At 46.1% G+C, this 19,468-nt stretch overlaps 1 protein-coding gene across 2 annotated transcripts in view; it reads left to right on the forward strand.

Annotated features, from left to right (window-relative positions):
- Positions 1-19,468, forward strand: part of LOC120535994 (neuronal calcium sensor 1) — a 68,337-nt gene that overhangs the window by 12,208 nt on the left and 36,661 nt on the right. For both annotated transcript variants that reach the window (XM_039764257.1, XM_039764258.1), the window contains exon 2: positions 4,544-4,950. In XM_039764257.1, coding sequence (XP_039620191.1) covers positions 4,887-4,950 — 64 coding nt within the window. In that variant the 5' untranslated portion in view covers positions 4,544-4,886. The remainder of the gene's footprint in view (positions 1-4,543; positions 4,951-19,468) is intronic.

Consider the following 19,468-nt stretch of genomic DNA (forward strand, 5'->3'; position numbering starts at 1 on the left):
AGGAATTTGAGGACCCTTTTACTAATCCCCCAGAATTATTTTTATATGCTGCCCCCTCAACCCGGCTCAGTGTGCCAGAGAGTTTGGTTTTGGTTTCGCTGATTGTTCTTGTACGTGTCTTAATTAGACCCCAATAAGCACATTTCCGCACACCGACCTCTTCTTGCGTGGTTCAGTCTTCTGCGCTGGCAGCACTAGACCACCCGCCTTTTATTACTGGTGGGCTCGCAAAGATCCAAATAAAAAGCGCGGGCGGTCGGTCGGCTGCGTGAGCGGCATTGTTTTCACTGTTCCTGATGTCGCTGTCCACGTGCCAAGTGCGTCATTTATTCTGTGATTTCTCTAAAGTGACAGACGCCCGGCCGAGGGGACCTCATCTTCCCGCAGTGCAGTCGCTTCCCTCAGTTCGCTTCCTCGTCAAGTTCATACAAGAATCGCTCGTGATCCCGCCGGACCCAAATCTGTGAAGGGCGAATAAATGAGAATGAAAGTGGGGCGGGGTGCTCCTTTAAAACAGCCCGTGCGCGCGCCGCTGGACACTGGGCGGCGACGTGATTGTCAATTAGCGTGACCGCGCGCGTGTGTGCGCTGTTGTGGTCTGCGCGCACCTGCCTGTCGTGGCACAGCAGACTGTGTGCGTAGAAGTGTGTGGGGTGGCAACATTGTGTGTGTCTTCTGTATGTGAGTACTTTGCGTGTGGAGGTGTGCTCGAACTTGTGCAAGGACGGACACCATTACCGCGTGTGTTTGCAGCTTTTTAGTATTGGTGGCCGGAGTGCATTTGTGTGTTTGTGTACTGACGAGAAAAGGGAATCGTTTGTCTGTCCGTGAGAAACTAGTAAACAATGGGGATGGGGGGCTGGAGGTCATCTTGGCCATGCATGTGAGCTACAGTTTGGTTGTATTTCAAGGATTATGTGTCCCACTTAGTATAGTAGACGGCGTGTGCGCGCCTATGTTTAATGGCTGGTGTTACACGTGTGTGTGTTTCTAGAAGGTGACGGGTGTGCATGCAGGTATGAAGTGGCAGGTCTGCTGCTGTGTGTGGTAGACGTGCCTCCGTGCTTATGTAGCGACTGCTTTTCATTTCTGTGCACGCAGAGTGCTGCATGGCCGCCTGGGCACCTCTTTCTGTGTGTGCGCGCACATCTGTGGTGACAACATGTTTACTGGTCGGTGCTCCTGCACACTCTGAAAAATCAAGGTGACAAAGTGGTTCTTAAAAAAAAAAACCGTCCACATGAAATGGCCAGAAAGAGAAACCTTAATGCATTTAGAGCCATAATAAATAACCATGAATAGACAATAACAGATTTGTGAAATGCCGGTGGGTTCCTGATTTTTTAAAAGGACTCTCACTGCATACAATTACACGAGCTCAGATCAGATTAGTAGTATCCTGCTATTGGCGTTAAAAATTTTGGGGTTGTCCACATATTAGGAACCTTTTCAAAGGCCAAAGAGCCAACTTCATGTGCAAAGATCCCTTCAAAAAATGAAGTGGTGATGTGTCAGGCAATGGCTCTGCAAAGAACCGCACATCTTAGTAAAGTGACACTGTAAAGTGTGTGACAAGGGGCCTGGTGTTGCATGGGTGTCCTTGTATGAGAGCACGCTGTGTGGGTGCATCTGTGCCATGACATTGTAAATCGTGGCATAGCAGGCAGTGTGTGTGTCCGAACATGTACAGTACAGTATGTGGTGACAGGCTTGTAGTCATGTAGGATAGGAAAGTAACTGTAATGTAGTGTCATTGTAGAAGATACAGTGTGCGCGTACCTGTAGAACTTCACTGGTCAAGTGTGGTGTGTCTTTGTACTGTAAGATTGGGTTTGTGAGATATATATATACATACAGTATATGTATACTGCACATTTGGCTGACACTTTTATCCAAGGTGACTTACAACATTTATGATACAATTGGTTTCATTACTTTTTGGTTTTTCCATTTGGAGCGCAGAAAGGTCAAGTGACTTGCTCAGGGTCACACAGTGTCAGTAGTGTGCTTTGAACAAAGCCTTAACCACTTCACCACACTATTTATAAACAGTATATATTTATGTCTGCACCTTGTGTGTCCAACTGGTTACTATGTCTCTGTAACAAATGGCACATCACAAACATTAACACTGCTTTTGTGACTCCCATGCCAAATGGCATATACCAGAGACCTATGCATTGAATTTGTCATTCCAACAGATGGTGCATCACTAACTACTTTCAAGAATCTCCTATCAAATGTCATATAACAGAGGTAAACACATTGCATGGTGCACTGCAAATGTTAACACTGAGATCTGCAATGAGTACATTTTAACCCACCTTAGACGGGTAGCACAGCTATTATTTATATGATGTTTCAATGACCAGAACATTCTCAAATCTAACATCTAAGTACGGTACATAAAAAACAGGGTGGAATGCAGCTGGGATCCGACCACCAGGACCACAGCAACAGGCAGCAGGCACACTAAAGACAATTGAAAATGCAAACGTATTTCTTATCCACAGGGCCGGCACCCTTCATTAAGATGAATTAGGCATTGGCACACTAATAAATAAGCCTGGCCTTGGGCGCAAAATAACCCAGCACTGGCACTGCCTATCCATATGCAACAACCAAATGGGCAGAGGATCACCTGAATTTTGCATGGGGAAGGTGGCTGCTTTTTGTTTTTGTTTTTTTTTTGGTCAGGGAGTCACGTGGATAAATTTAATGCCAGGCGTAAATGTCCTTCCATCCATATTGTAAACCTGCGTATCCAGAGAAGTTGGAGCCTATTCCAGCAGACATCAGGTGCAAGGCAGGAACAATCCCTGAACAGGGTGCCAGCTGACTTGTAACCAAATTTACCTTGAAATATGCTGAATAAAGCTAAAGAAAACGCGACTTTTAAAGCCACTTTGAGACTAGGGGGGGTTATTTTGAAAAGTGCTGAGCAAAACGAAGATGGCTTGATTTGAAAAGGTCTTTTAAGGTGGCACTCATTTAAAGAGTGTCCTAATGTACAATGCTCTTTGTCACAAGGCTCACTTTGAAAGGTACTACATGAATTTAAAACGTTTTGTGTTGAGGTGGTGCTACAGGATATAAAGATTGATTGCTTTGTGAAATTCATGGTGACCACACTCAACAATGAACTTTACAGAGCACTACAAACTTGTGATGGTGTTGTGTGAAGACCCATTGCTTTGTACAGTTTCTTTGTTACAGTGGAAAATTTGAAAGGAGCTATATACCTATATTTACAAAAATGATTGTTTTGTAACATTTGTTGTGATGGCACTCACATAACATATAAGGCACCACCGTCTCATGATATATCCATCCATCCATTTTCCAACCCGCTGAATTCGAACACAGGGTCACGGGGCTCTGCTGGAGCCAATCCCTGGGCAGGGTGCCAATCCCGGGCAGGGTGCCCACTCACCGCAGGACACACACAAACACACCCACACACTAGGGCCAATTTTAGAATCGCCAATCCACTTAACCTGCATGTCTTTGGACTGTGGGAGGAAACCCACGCAGACACGGGGAGAACATGCAAACTCCACGCAGGGAGGACCCAGGAAGCGAACCTGGGTCTCCTAACTGCGAGGCAGCAGCGCTACCACCGTGCCACCCTCATGATATAATATAATAGAATTGAATATAATATATAATACAGGGACAGCACTCCTGCCTCGCAATAAGGAGACAAGGGTTCGCCTCCCGGGTTCTCCCAGTATGGAGTCTGCATGTTCTCCTCAGGTCTGCATGAGTTTCCGCTGGGTGGTTTGGTTTTCTCCCACAGTTCGAGGACACGCAGGTTTGATAGATTGGCAATGCCAAATTAACCCTTGTGTGTGTTTGTTCTTGTGATAGACTGGAATGCTATCCAGGGATTCTTCCTTCATTGCGCCCTATGCTTGCAGGGATAGGTTGGCAACCCCAAATGGGACCCTGCTTAGGATTAAGCAGGCTTAGAAAATGGTGAAGTATAATGTAGTGTGGCATGGTGTTATGTCTTTGGTTGGGGGTTCGAATTCAGGCTGCTGACCCTGTGTGACCCTGAGCAAGTCACCTCACCTGCCTTTGCTCCAACATGAAAAAGCAAAGAAACGGAACCCTTTGTATCTCACGTGTAGTGGGGTCGTCTTGGCTAAATGCGTCAGCCAAATAATTAGGAATAATACACGCATTGACTCCTTTGTGTCGCCGGTTTGCTGTTGTCCTTTATGCGGGTCTCTGGGTTTACGGGTGCGGTGTGTCCTGTTGTACTTGTGTCTGTGAGGTATGTGACCGGTTTGCCATGACGCGTCTTTCTTAATATTTTTAAATAGCGGGATGGGTGTTTATGCAGTTACTGTTTGTTGTTGTGTGTTTTAGGATTGTAGGCGCATTGCGTGCGTATATTTGCAGTTTTTTTTCTGTGCCCTTTGCATAGTGTGCGGGCGAGGGCTCTAAGGGGGTACACGCCCACATGTCCGTGTGGCGGCTGCTGCCACTCCCACTGTTGCTCTCCTAACTGCTATCTGCCGTGTTTTGTGTTTTGCAGAGCTACTCGAAGTCAGCCGCTGTCTTCGTCGTTGCTGTCGCCGCAGCTGTGATTTCCTCCTCGGCCAACTGAGCGGAGAGACGACCTCAGAAGAGTGAAAGTGAAGCCTTCAGGTGTGCGTGCGTGTGTGCGGGCGGGCGAGCCTGTGTGTGCGTGTCACGCAGCGCCGTCTGTTGCCAAGGAGACCGGGAGTAACAGAGCGAGGCGCGTCAAGCTTGAGGAGCTCCAAGTACCTGCGTGAAGCGCCTGGCCCTGCGGCCCCTGTGGACCCTCAGACTGGAGGCGAGCCCCCAGCTCTCCTCCCTCCATGTGACTCGGAGGCCGCGGTGCCACTTCTTCGGCTATGGGGAAGTCCAACAGCAAACTGAAGCAAGAGGTGGTGGAGGAGCTCACCCGCAAGACCTACTGTGAGTACGAGAGCCGTGCCCAGAAATGGCATAGCAAAAGCGCGGGTTGGGGCGTGTCCTGGTGGGTAGCTTAAGAGTTGCTAAGGTGGACACAGGGTGGAGTGTGCCATTGTGAATACTTGACAGTTGCATGCTATGTTCAGGTCTTTAATGACACCATGACAAAGAGGGCAAAAGTGCCAAGGAGAGGATGGCAGAGAGGGAGAATCTGAGAGGCTGGCATAATTTAGAGGGGAATGAATATGGCAGTGGGACCTTTCGACCATTGCAAAAGGGTAACAAGTTAGGGATGCACTGACTAGATGATTTGATTAAACTACACAACAGATGTGGTGGACAAAAGTCACTCGTTACGCTGACTGTCGAGTTCGGCTGCTGACCGTCTGCGCATGCATGTGCTGCTGGTCCACCTGGCAACTGGCTATTTGCAACCACATACCACATTGTAAATAAAATACCCGGTGGTGGCTCATTAATGTATGTCCAGCTGACTGGTCAATCAGGGCTGAGTCTGGTCACTGGCACAAGTCTGCTATGTGCAGCTACGGTTAGTTGGAGTCTCCTGCTAGGTCTTTGGTCTGTTCAGCCGCGGTGGACTGCATGTCCTTAGCCTAAGATATTCCATGTGGTCGGATTACTCCTGGTCACTTGTGTGCTCACATCTTATTTTCTTATCTGTGGGTCACTGAAGGTCCCTGGTATTGTAACTGGTGGAGTTGGCCGTGTGGGTCATTCTAGGTTAGATTTTTTTTTTTTGCTGGCAGTATTATAAATGGCTACTTTGGGGTTTATGGTTTGGCTGGTCATTCTAGCAGGTCACTCTGAATTAGGTTTATTTTTCAGCCAGGCAAACGTAAAAGAGCTACTCTGGGTGTGGCTGTCCAGTTGGCAGGTGTGTCCAGTAGATTGCTGAAAATGACATTTGATTAGCGGTCACTCAGCTGCAATGCTTCATCAGGAACTGGTGGGAGTCTGTCTGGCATGGTGGTCATTCCTGCAGGTCACTCTTAATTATGTTTATTTAGTGGCTAGTCACTTGTGATGGTTAATTTACACGTGGCCACCCTGCTTGCTGCTCTGTCCTCCTGGTCACTGTAGATGACATTTATTTACTGGCTGGTCAGTTGTAATACAAGGTGGTCCAGATCTAATTATGCAGATCCAGATCGTCTGGATGACTTTGATTTATGCGGGAACGATTCCAGTTCGGTGCGAAGACGATTCTTCACGTCATCAGTTCGCACACTTCTTGATGGTCTGGGATTTTTTGGGTGATTTTCTGTGTGATAAACTTAAGTTATAGCGTCTGCGGTGGGCTGGCGCCCTGCCCAGGATTTGTTCCTGCCTTGCGCCCTGTGTTGGCTGGGATTGGCTCCAGCAGACCCCCGTGACCCTGTAGTTAGGATATATCAGGTTGGATAATGGATGGATGAAGTTATAGCGTAATCAAAATTGCATAATTAGATCTGGACCACCCTATAGTTACTCGAGGCCAGGGGTCTCCAACTCTGGTCCTGGAGGGCCGCAGCGGCTGCAGGTTTTCATTCTAACCCTTTTCTTAATTAGTGACCTGTTTTTGCTGCTAATTCACTTCTTTTGAATTCATTTTCATTGACTTGCTCTTGAAGACTCAGACCCCTTAATTGTTCCTTTTTCCTTAATTAGCAGCCAAACAATAATGAGATACAAAATGAGCCAAAACAACTGATGTCCATCATACAATATCTGAAAATAAAGAAAGATGGAGGTCTCAGGAATGTTGGTCTGCTCAGGTCCCCTAAACATTAGAAAACAGAAAATCAATAATGTCAGAAAAGTCTGCTATTACACAATGAGAGCAGCAACAAGCCATGGAGTTAAAGAACGAGTTTAATTAACGACAAGAATCGGCGCCTAGTGAAGCAACTGTTTGGAGTTTGAGACCCTGAATGAGTTGCTCTTCTGTTGGCTCACTCACTCACTTCACTTCACTTCACTTTAGATAGATAGATAGATACTTTATTAACCCCAAGGGGAAATTCACATAATCCAGCAGCAGCATACTTTCTGTTTAAGGAAAGAACTGAAGCAATTCAGAGGAATGATGAAGAAATTAAGGGGAACAAATCTTAAAAAAAAAAACAAGTCAATTAATGAATGGATGGATGAAAAAGAAGTTCATTAGCAGCAAAAACAGGTCACTAGTTAAGAAAAGGGTTGGAAGGAAAACTTCCAGGACTGAGTTGGGAATCCCTGCTGTAGGATTATTTGTTGGACTAACTGGTCAGGACCCTCCATCCTGGTTTCTCCTGCTAGCTGGTCAATCCTGCAGGTCTCTCTCTTCTGTGGTCCAGAAGGTCACTCTAGACTACATTTGTAAGGGTTATTCTAGGAATGGCTGCTCAGTCCTGCAGGCCACTTTAAATTACATTTGTTTGCTGGTCAGTCATTTGTAATATCTATTTTGGATCGGCCTATTCTGTGTCCATTGCTAGGTGGCCAGTCTTGTGGGTTTGAATTGGTTCTTCTGGATATGTCCGTCATCGGCCCTGAAGGTCACTCTTGAATACATAAGCATTGGTCAGTGGTTGTCCAGATGGCCACTCAGTCCTGTAGCTCTCAGTGTCACAGTTGTGTCCTTTGCTCGCATCTCCGACACACTGGCCAGCTGCAGTGGATCTCATGGACAAAGCTCAGTTTCCTTCTTCCATTCTAGTCATCCTTTCCCCCCGTGGTTGATGTTTGGGGTTGTGATGGGGGGGCTGCTCCACTTCAGCTTGTCTGTTCAGTTGGATTTCCCAGCCTGTCAGTCACTCTGTCGGACTCTCTTTGCCTGTTGACCTGAAATGGCCTCCTTCAGTCCGCAGATCAGCAGCCCCTTTCCTCTTCCATCTCCTTCCTCGTTGCCAGTCAATTTGCGATATCTGCCAGCAGCCACCCCCACCGATCTCAGAAGGAGGGTGGCAGCAGTTAAGCAGAGGATGGTGTGGGCATCATGCCAAGAACAGCGTGTGGTGCTAATGGAGTCGGCCTGTCACTTATCTACAGACCTCCAGTTGTGTATTTAGGGATGTCTTCTGCAGCCCCCCACCATGTCTCCTGTTATTCTGCTGCTCCTTCATTCCTTACATCGCTGGCTTGCTTGGTCTCGCTGCCTCATTGCCGAGGATTTCGGTGGTGGTGCCTGTCCTGAGTGTGTTTACACAGCGTTGTCAGCCACTGTTTGCAGAAAGCCCTCTGGCTGTGTAAACACATCCTTATATGTGGCCCTGACTGTCACGACAAGTCGCTCTCCGTATATGGTGACCACTGCTCCGAACGCTTCACTTCACTTTTGGGTCAATGGCTTCACATGGTGGAAATGTCTACCTGACCCTGACGGGGCAGCAAGTGAACCCCAGCTTGCTGTGTGGCTCTCACTTTTGGTCTGCCCATTGCATCCTGGAAGGTTAAATGCCAACCCCGTCCTGTTTGCTTAGTAGCAATCGTGTCACCATTCTGCCATTGACCGACTTGAGCTGCTGTCCGTGCCAGATTAGCTCCAATCAGGTGATACTGCGTTTTGAACCTAAGGCCCTCTCTGACAAATGGCCCACCCTCTACTGTTTTTAACTTCTCAATCTGTCTCTGGTACGATCTGGCAGCTTGTAAGAAATGAACAAACAATACAAGTTTACATCACCCCTGGACTACGTGTTTGACCCATGAAGACTACTGGCCTGAATCCCCCAGTTTGATGTACCCATCTGAACACTTTCTTCTTGAGTCCACCATTTAGTCACACCCTGCTTCTCCTGTTAGCAGAAGATCTTCCATTCAGATACTCCCAGGTGGTCCTGCTCTCCACCAGTCCAACCCTCGCGTTCATTTGTAGCTCTCCAATCAGATATACCTAGCCGCTCCTGCTGCTCTGATCTGCACCAATCAGACACACACACCCACGGACACACCTCTTAGTTCTAAATGTACCAATCAGGTGCAGCCAGCTGCTCCTTCTGACTACCAATCAGTGTCTTTTCTTAACTTTAATCCCTCAACTGAACACACCTCACTGCTACATCAACCTGTGCCATCTAATTAACTAGGGAGCTTTGCCCCCTGCTCGATTCGCTTGCCAACCCCCCTGCCTGCGCTACGTGCCACTTTCACCAAATAACGAATCTTTTATTTCTCGCAGATACGCCTCTTCATTGGGAAGACACACTACTTTTCCCTGATGGCAACATGAATTAGACGATCTACAAGTCTCCGACGTAAAGTTTAAAACCGAACAATATCTACATACTTCTGTCATGTCACCTATGTCCATATATTCAATCTCTTCTCGCTTTTACCTTTTCGTCAATATCGCATTGAATTTTGATTCCGTGTTCGGAATTACATCGTGACAACGCAACGTATAACTGCCTGTGAGTGAATATCGTTTCTTTCTCTCTCCAAGAAACATGTCTGACAATAGCATTCGCACAAATGAGAGATGATTGAACTGTGTGCGTGGTTGTAAATGTTTTATATGTGGGGAGGACTTTTCCAAATCTCTTTGCATAAAGTCTTGTCTCACGGGGCTTGAAATTTTCTCTCGCGGGATTTCCCTTTCACCAAACATCAAATCTTTTAATTCTCGTGGATACGCCTCTTCATTAGGAAGAAACACTACTTCTCCCTGATGGCAACATGAATTAGACGATCTAGAAGTCTCTGAGTTGAAGTTTAAATCTGAACAGTATATTCAATCTCTTTTTGCCGTTCCGTTATTTCACCGAGTAATAATTTCCGTTTGTTTGCGCTAATGCGATCTTTCAGTTTTTCGAGACACTTGAATTTTCGTACTTCAATTATCTCTAACCTGCTCTGCATGTGTATTGCGCCAACGTTTTTGAATTCTTTACGACGTTCTACTTTGTCATCTACTCTTTGTCTTTTGTTTCCGGCCCTGGGCATGGTTAAATCTCTTGGCACAAATTCTCTTCTCGCGGGACGTGAAAGTGTCTCTCTGAGAAAGTCACGTCTTGTCCCAAGATTTTTTTTATTATAATAGAGAGATATAACATAAACATTGTTGCTTACTGTTCTTACTTTATGAAGTACTTTGAGATGTTATTTAATGTGCTATTTGAATGAAAGCTATTATCATTATTTTAGTATTATTTCAATCAGGCACACCAAACCGTTTGGTTCTGACCAATCAGCTTCTTTCCATGCTTCCTCAATTAGCATTAGTGCACACTTAATGAGGGCATCCAAAGATGATTTGCATGTCCGATTAAGTGATGAGTGTGCCCATGTAGTAGCGACATTGCCACTCTCCGGGGCCATGATAACCATGCTTGTATGGATCTAGTTTGGGTCAGACTCCCACTCCACTCCCAGGGCCTTTCATTGCTAAAACGGCTGAGAATATACTGTAGATGGATGGAAGACGAACACTACGGGCAGTGTGGCCCCTATAGGCCAAGGCCTTGCTCTGTAAAGCATTAGGTGGTTGGCTGACTCCTGGCTAATGGCTCCATTTTAATGCTTGTCTTGATTGAGTTATCGTATAAATACATAACTGTAATGTTTGAGTAGCATGACATAGGATGGGGGGCTCCATTTGAATAGGTGCTATACAACACAAGTACTTTGATTAGATATTTTTTCTTTTTATCAAATCAGTCACCAGTCTTGATTACTGAAGTGTTCCCTTGCACTTGTCCCACAGTGTCAGGTCCCCCGTGACCGCAGACACAGGTCTGGTTAACTTTATTCAGCCAATGCAAGTATAGAATTAATAATACACTAAAACCTCAATTAACCATCAGGGCCTAAAAAAAACAAAAACCCATCAAGCACGCCAGTGCCTACCTGTTACTGGACTACTACTGCCATGCAGTACGCTGCCAGCTTTACACATTGGAACAACTCTCCCTTGTGCCAGCACATAGTGTTCTTCCCCAGCACCATGGTGTCAGTTACGTACCTTCAGTTTCTTTTCTCCTTTGTTATAATTAATCTACCATTCATTGTTATGGCAGATAAACATATGTGTGTGGTGTCGAAATTGTCACACCAACTTAAATTGTTATGGCAAAAGTGTTTCAAGTATTGCTTCAGTTTACGGAGTAGGAAGAACAGTGAACGATATAAAGTGCGATGCCAACAAAATGTGTCGAAAATGGAAACCACTAACGGTCCTATTATTCTGCATTGATGTTAATGTTGTTCTGTGTCGTAATTTTCTTTTTCAATTTTCTTAGTATGTTTTGCTAATAGATTGTGACGGGCAGGCAGCTTGTGATGTGCTGTAGGGGAGCAGAAAAGGGTCGAATGAATGCTGTGTACTGTAAGTGAGGGGCTTCTGCTCTGTAAGGGGCTGACACGTCTGTTAGGAGAGATTTGGAGATAAAGGAAGGGGCGCAGAAGGAGGTTTTGAGTAAAGAGTCCGGAGACAATAAGCAGGAGTGTTTGCAATACTGAGAGAAAAGAGAGAGTGTAATGGCAGGAGGTTAACTGATTGATAGGGAAAGCTTTCTTTGATCATTTTTGAGGTGGGCTCCGTAACCCAGATGGTGGCATATAAGGCAGGGCACCAGTTGTTACAGAACAGAGACTCCAAGTAAAACGTAGGAAACTCCAGTACTGCTGAGCTGTGTTTGCTTATTATGCTGGTCGATACAATATTTATATGAATAAATGAATTTCGTTAAAAACTTTATTATATTTTGTTAAAATAGTTTTGTAAATAAATGGGATGTGATGGAACCTGGGGTGTCAGCGTACAAACTACAGTTAAGGTCATACATAGTAGTTGGGATTGGATGATGGAGGATTGATTTGTTAACGGCTTATAATTACTTTTTAACTTGGAATAGTTTAGGGGTCTTTTTTGAAATAAATAAATTGTTTATGCCTGCACCAAGTGTACCCATGCATTTCTTTTGGCCCTAACATGAACACACATAGAGTCCCGGGTTCAAATAAAGGATGGTTTATTCAGGAACTCCTTCAAACTTATTTCTTCCCACAGTACCTCTCCTCACAATGTCTCTCACCACCGCACTGCCCTCCTCCAGTCAAGTGTTGCTCTACGTCCTCCCAGCGCCGTCTCGCCTGGATAAGAGAGGACGCTCCCTTTTATTACGACGTGGGAGTACTTCCGGTCCCAGGGCAATTACCAGATCAAAGCACTTCCGGGTCACACAGGAGTCCCACAAATTGGGGAGTGCATCTCCCTACAGCGCCCCCTTGTGGCATCTATGGTCCCCAGCAGGGCTGTATTGCCAGACTACATCTCCCAGCATTCCCTGCTGGTTCCCAAATGGGCACTTTCATGGAGGACTGCTGCCATTTATCGTCTGGGGGGATTAGTAAGTCCCCTATGATCTCTTCTATTTTCGGTGGGCTGTCTGTCCATTTATTCTGGCCGTCTGGTTCCTTTCTGCCTTCGAGGAGCCTCCCGTCCAGGTAAAGAGATGGTTCCCTCTTCTGCCTGCAATGCCGGGTCCAGCCCATGTGGCATCCAGAAGGACTTGTCGCTAAACTAATCTACCGTATATCATTTTTAAAGTAGCTGTTCTGTTATCCATCTTTTCTCTTATCTGTCATGGCCTCAGTCCCGACCCCTGAAGGTAAATTAACTGTAAAATGAATTTAATAATACCATAGGGATTTATTATTAATAATGAAAACGATGGACTGCTTAACCTGACAACATGTAAACTGCAGGTGTCCAATAAAGTCTAGAAGTGTTGCCCATTTCATTATCTTAACATCTCCAAATTCTCAAATGACATCAGTGTTTGGCTTCAATAACCCGACAACAGGCCAACTGCAGGGCGGTGGGGTTACATTTAGCGGCCAGCCAGTCACTAGCCCAGCTTTGCTTTGCTGGTTTAGCTGCTGATGCTGTTTGCCAAAGCGACATACAAATCATGAACACACGTCGTCTTTTTTCTGTGGCTACTCAGTGGTGGGGGGGACCAAACCAGCAATACCAAGTCTGTTGGCATTACCACTAAGCCACACTCCCCTGCAAGCCACACGTATCGGATGCAGCACTTTTTTTATCGTATCATAAATGCCATCTCTGAAGTGACTTTCAGGTACTTACTTACCGAAACAGTAAACCAGCAAATGGGATCTTGATGGCGCCATTGTTTGTGCTGCTGACTCCTACCTCTGGGTTTGAATCCAAGCCCGGACACCATCTGTGTGAATTCTGAATCTTAGAACATTCAGTCCAAGGAGCTCATCCATTCTCTCCACTGGAATTGCCCAAAGTAACATCAAGTCCTCCGCCTCACCACACTCCTTTGTCGTTTATTCCACGTATCTGTAGTTTGTTGGGTGAAGTCAAACTTTCTAGCATTTGTGTGAAATCTGCCTTTCACAAGTTTCCAACCAGGTACCCGTGTTCTTGTTGCAGTGTTTATTTGGCACTGTAATCAGTCGGTCATTTCCCAACCCACAGGGTCACGGGGGTCTGTTGGAGCCAATCCCAGCCAGCACAGGGCGCAAGGCAGGGTGCCAAGCCACCGCAGGGTACACACACACACACACACACCAAGCACACTAGGGACAATTTTAGGATCGCCAATGCACCTAACCTGCATGTCTTTGGACCGTGGGAGGAAACCAACGCAGACACGGGGAGAACATGCGAACCCGGGTCTCCTTACTGTGAGGCAGCAGCGCTACCACTGCGCCACCGTGCCACTCATGCACTGTCATTCCTTTTGTAATTTTAAACATGTCAGGCGTGTCCCCTCTCAAACTCCGCTTGCTTAATTCCTTCAGTCCCTCCTCATACTGCGCCTCTCATCTCAGAATCGGCCTAGTCGCTCACCCCTGGACTTTGTCAAGCGCTGCTGTGCCTACTTGATGATTTCTTTGGATACTCTAGTTCTACTTGAACATCCTAAAGACATGTCTACCTGACAACAAGGTGTTGCCGAGTGGACTCTGTTGTCCTGTCTGGGATTCCAGCTTGTCGCCTTTATTTGGAAGAAGTAAGTCAGATAATGGATAGATGGTTGGCTGAACAACATGGCTGCTAGCAGGTGAAGTGACTAACTGCAGTCTGCGTCACATGGTGAGTGTTGACGCCTGCACCAGTGGTCTTCAGCCCATCACCTCAAGCTGCTAGGCCAAATTGAACAACAAATGGTATTTGATATAGCGCCTATTCTCAGTGAAGACCCTGCTGAGGTGTTTCATTTGTTTTTCACATATCATCGACTTGGCCATGTGGTGAGTCAGTGGTTGGGACTGAACCAGAAACCGGCCCTAAATAACCTGATTAGGGTCACACAGTCCACCCCCAGTGAATTTCGACTCGCGTGAACTTGTATATTGCCTTCTCATTGACAGCAGGGCTGTCTTAACGTGTGGGCACTGGCCCGGAGCCCCCCATGTTTCTGATGCCTGTGTGTGTTTCTGTTTTGCTATCAAAACAGGGACCCCAGTGCACTATTGCCCCAACCCTAACCCTTTTTTAGGTTGGATAGTTATATTTATATAGCACCTTTCTAAACTGCTCAAAGTGCTTTACTTAAACAGTGGGCAGCCACCACTAATGTGTAGCATCCACCTGGATGATGTGACGCCAGCCATTTATGCACCAGTACGCTCACCACACATTAGCTATTAGGTGGTAAAGGGGTGAGAGAGAGACGATTAGAGACCGGGGATGATTAGGGGGCCAGAATGACAGTTTAGCCAGGACATCAGGATACACCCTAACCTTTTCGAAAGATGCCCAGGGATCTTTAATGACCTCAGAGAGTCAGGACCTCAGTTTAACATCTCATCTGAAGGACAACACCATTTTTACAGCACACAGTGTCCCGGTCACTGCACTGGAGCATTGGGATCCACACACAGACCACAGGGTAAGCACCCACTGCTGGCTTCACCAACACCTCTCCAAGCTTTACCATCCAAGTCCCAACTGGGCCTGAACCTGCTTATCTTCTCTCCTGAAGCACAGGTGGACTGTTTTGAACAGACATACTTGTTATTTGAAGCACATTTTATATTAAAGATTCTTTTGGGTTTGACCGTTGCTTCTGTTGACCGGATTGCATCTTTTGGTCGTGCATTTTGTTTTACTTCAGCTTTATTTTTTGTGTCTGTAGTTCTTGTCTCCTCTATTATTACATTATTGTTTATTCATTTTGTTGTTTAGTTTTCGGGGATGATTAGGGGGCCACAATGACAATTTAGCCTGGACATTGGGATACACCCTACTCTTTAACAAAGGATGCCCACGGATCTTTTATGACCACAGAGCAGAGGTGTGTAGAGTAGGCAAAAATTGTACTCAAGTAAGAGTAGCGTTACTTCAAAATAATATTACTCAAGTAGAAGTAAAACGTAGTCCACCAAAAACTTACTCAAGTAAGAGTAAAAAAGTATTTGGTGAAAAGACTACTCAAGTACCGAGTAACTGTTTGATCATAATAAATGATTTATTTTTTAGAAATGTTGTAATAAAACAGACAAAAACATCAAGTAATATGCAAATTCTGCTATTTCCAAATCACAAAATAAAAAAATGAGTAAAAGTAAATAACATCTTTACAAAATAAAGATGCACAAATAACACAAAATTCCAAATCTCAGTTTTTCACAACAAAGCTCTTGAAGCGAATGCCTACGGTAGGTAACATGTCTGTCTGAACAGTGCAAACTACTGACAGTGACGAGGTATTACTGTACACTGACAGTATGATACTGCATATTCACTTTGTGGTGTAAAAAAAAAAAAAAATCCATAAAGCCGTGCCACTCTCCGTGGGCACAACTGCACAACTGCACGACCGCGGGGAGTTAATGAGGTAGTTGGAGCGAGTCGCACTTGCACGTGCGGGTCCGATCATTCTCAATTGATTTACTGGCTTCCTGCAGCGTGTGATTAAGGCCCACGGAGACGGGAGTGTATATATATATATATCTCACCTAAAGGATTATTAGGAACACCTGTTCAATTTCTCATTAATGCAATTATCTAATCAACCAATCACAGGGCAGTTGCTTCAATGCATTTAGGGGTGTGGTCCTGGTCAAGACAATCTCCTGAACTCCAAACTGAATGTCAGAATGGCACAGAAAGGTGATTTAAGCAATTCTGAGCATGGCATGGTTGTTGGTGCCAGACGGGCCGGTCTGAGTATTTCACAGTCTGCTCAGTTACTGGGATTTTCACGCACAACCATTTCTAGGGTTTACAAAGAATGGTGTGAAAAGGGAAAAACATCCAGTATGCGGCAGTCCTGTGGGCGAAAATGCCTTGTTGATGCTAGAGGTCAGAGGAGAATGGGCCGACTGATTCAAGCTGATAGAAGAGCAACTTTGACTGAAATAACCACTCGTTACAACCGAGGTATGCAGCAAAGCATTTGTGAAGCCACAACACGCTCGGGTCAGCACAAAAAGAAGGGAGAATCAAGGAAAAGGAGAAGAGACATGAGGTTAAAAGACATGAAAGGCAGGCTTGGGAACGACGATCTGGTTCTTGCAGTGAAGCTCTGACCGTTTAGCAGTGAACTGGAGCCCCGCATGACTAAAAAGTCTCTCACAGGCTGCAAGACGCAGGACGTTTGTGTGTGGTCATGTGACTGCGCGGCTACGTCTGATTGGTGAAACAGTCATGCAGTAGATCCACTGGCAACTTCTCTCTTGCAAAAATATAGTTTAATGTATAAATAGAAAAAAATAACGAGTCGAGTGTTGCCCAATGTAGCGGAGCAAGAGTAGCGTTTTTCTTCTTCACAAATGTACGCAAGTAAAAGGAAAAAGTATGGTGCAGTAAAACTACTCTTGCAAGTACAATTTTTTTTAAAAGTTACTCAAGTAAATGTAACTCGTTACTACCCACCTGTGCCACAGAGTGGTGGTTTTACATCTCCTCTGAAGGACAGTGCCAGTTTTCACAGCACAGTGTCCCCTTTCTCTTCACTGGGGTCCACACACAGACCACAGAGTAAGGCTCACCAACACCTCTCTGAGTAGCAACCCAAGCTTTTCCAAGATGGTCTCCCATCCAAGTAACGGCCGGGCCCAAACCTGCTTAGCTTCTGGTGGATGCCCTGTTCTGAAGTGCAGGTGGCATGGCTTCACTACACCAGTTCCACATTTTTATAACAAGAGTACTGGCAGGTGACGTGGCTCATTCAGGGCCATAGTGGTGAACCAGCAGAGGAGAACAAACAGACCGTGTGCTTTACGGTTCAAACACCTTCAACATTAGGGGGGCAACACTGGCCACAGAGACCCGAGTGCCACATACAAGCGCAAAGCCTCAGGTTTACCACCCAGCCTGACACTCCAGCAAAGAGAATATTTTTTGGTTTGAACCTGAGACTTTTTATCTAAAACAACGTGAAGTGTCTCACACACACAGGGTGCCCAATGTGTGCCCAAGTGGGTTCCATTCCTAAAAGATGCCTTCCGTTTTTGGCCTGGACACTTTGTACATATTGGCTCTGGACTTCAAACTCTGAGGTTGAGAGTTCAAATCCCGCTAATGGTGCTGTGTGACCACGAGGAGTCACTTGACCTGCCTGAGCTCCAACTGGATAAACAGAAGAAATGGAAGCAATTGTACCTTGAATAAAGGTGTCAGCCACATAATAATCATAATCATCATCATAATAATAATAATAATCATTCTTTCCATTTATATAGCACTTTTCTTTCTCACTACTCAATGCACTTTACACAGTGAGCGGGGAGCCACTTCAACCACCACCAATGTGTAGCACCCACCGGGATGATGCGACGGCAGCCATTTTTGTGCCAGTCTGCTCACCACACATTAGCTCTTCGGTGGTGAAGGGGTGAGACAATCAGCCAGGTAGCCAGAGACGGGGGGTGATTAGGGGGCCAGAATGACCAGGCTGTCGTGATAAGAATTAATTGATGACTGTAAATTCATCTTTTGTGAGGGGGTTTTTATAGTAAACTGGTGACCCATTCAAGGTTGGTTTCAGCATTGTGGCCACTATTGAAAGGGTGGGCTTCAGCCTCCCCCACACTCAACTCTAATGTGTGAAAATCAGCTTTGCATAATAAGATGTATGGATGATTTGAGACCCCCAGGCAGTTTTGCTCTGCCTCAGACTGGACAGCACATTGAGGCTGAGGTGATTGAGTTTCTTTCCATGTGTGGCTCTGTTAACACATCCACTCCCTGGGGAGCCGTGAGCTGAGATGTTAAAAATCACTGGTGCTGAGATTCGGTGGTTGGGGGGCATGGGGGGTTTGTGGTTTGCTTTAGATGCTTAAGCCCCTATCGTTTTCTTTTTGTATATATTAGTAAACATTCAAGAGCAATCTCAAGACCACCAGGGGACCATACAAATTCTGATATCCCACGGGGGACAGAGAGTGATGACACCCCAAGGTGCCTTCCACTAAAATGCCAGTAGAACCCCCACAACATCACATATGTGTTAGCAAACCACATTGCGAGGAGGAATAAGGTGCCAACAAGGGGGCTAAGACCCTGATACCATCAAATCCAAGAAACTCTCCTGTTCAACAGCAGTGCAAATGAACCTAATGGCCCTCTTCCCACCGAGGCCCTCTTTGTGTAGATTCTGCCCACATGCTTCACTACTGGAACAAGCGTTCCTCAGGGTTTGGCTCATGGCCCCCTCTGTTGAACCCTCTTCAGACCCCCTGTCCCCTCATAGAGTGGCCACTTTTATGCACCCCTTAGGCAAGGAAGACCAGTGAGTCCAGACTACAGACAGCAACCCAGAATGGCACAAGTCAGCATGTGCTGCTGTCCCCTGCTGGCCGCAGCTGGCACTGCACTCCCTCTATCCAGTGTGCCAGTCTGCCTACCTGTATTCCTGCTCTCTTTCCTGTGCGCCCAGCTGAATGTTGCGACCTTCACACACACACACACATGTAATGCGTCTGGCTGCTTTGTCCACAAAATTACCCTTTAGCACCCCCACCCCTCAACCCAGCGTCTGTCAGCTGATTAAGAAGTGTTTTCTACAGGGGGCTCACATCAATAAATCGACTGGAAAAACAAAAAACAATCAGAGTCATTTAGAATAATCCAATATCTCGTAATGAACAGGGGATCAATGAGCCAATCAGGAGGCCGTTGATGTGACCTTTCGGGTTTTCAGGTGCCCCTTGGCTGTGTGGGAGATTGCTTAGCCTGTCATCAACTCTTCATTGTGGCCTTGAGTCGTTCACCGGAACTGCAGACAAATCAGGATTCTGGGGACTGGGCTTGATGGCCACTTTATCTGGGTTATGGGGACGAGCGGGCCATTCGGGGCTCATTATTTGTGGTCGGCCTATAGGCCATGTCACATCATGAATTTTCAGTGGCAGCCCCATTGTAGCAAGTCGGAGGCAAGTCGCCCCATGTAGTCCACGACTCGTCCTGACAAGATCAAGCAGGTCTGATTTGGTCTTCAGTCTTGGAGTGAGTCCTGTGTACGGCCAATGAGCGCCCACTCGATACTACGACGCGTATAATGGAGCGACGAGGTGAAAGGAACCTCGCCAACATACGAGAAGCTCATTTGTCTGA

Source organism: Polypterus senegalus, chromosome 9 (assembly GCF_016835505.1).
Source record: "Polypterus senegalus isolate Bchr_013 chromosome 9, ASM1683550v1, whole genome shotgun sequence".
Taxonomy (NCBI): domain Eukaryota; kingdom Metazoa; phylum Chordata; class Cladistia; order Polypteriformes; family Polypteridae; genus Polypterus; species Polypterus senegalus.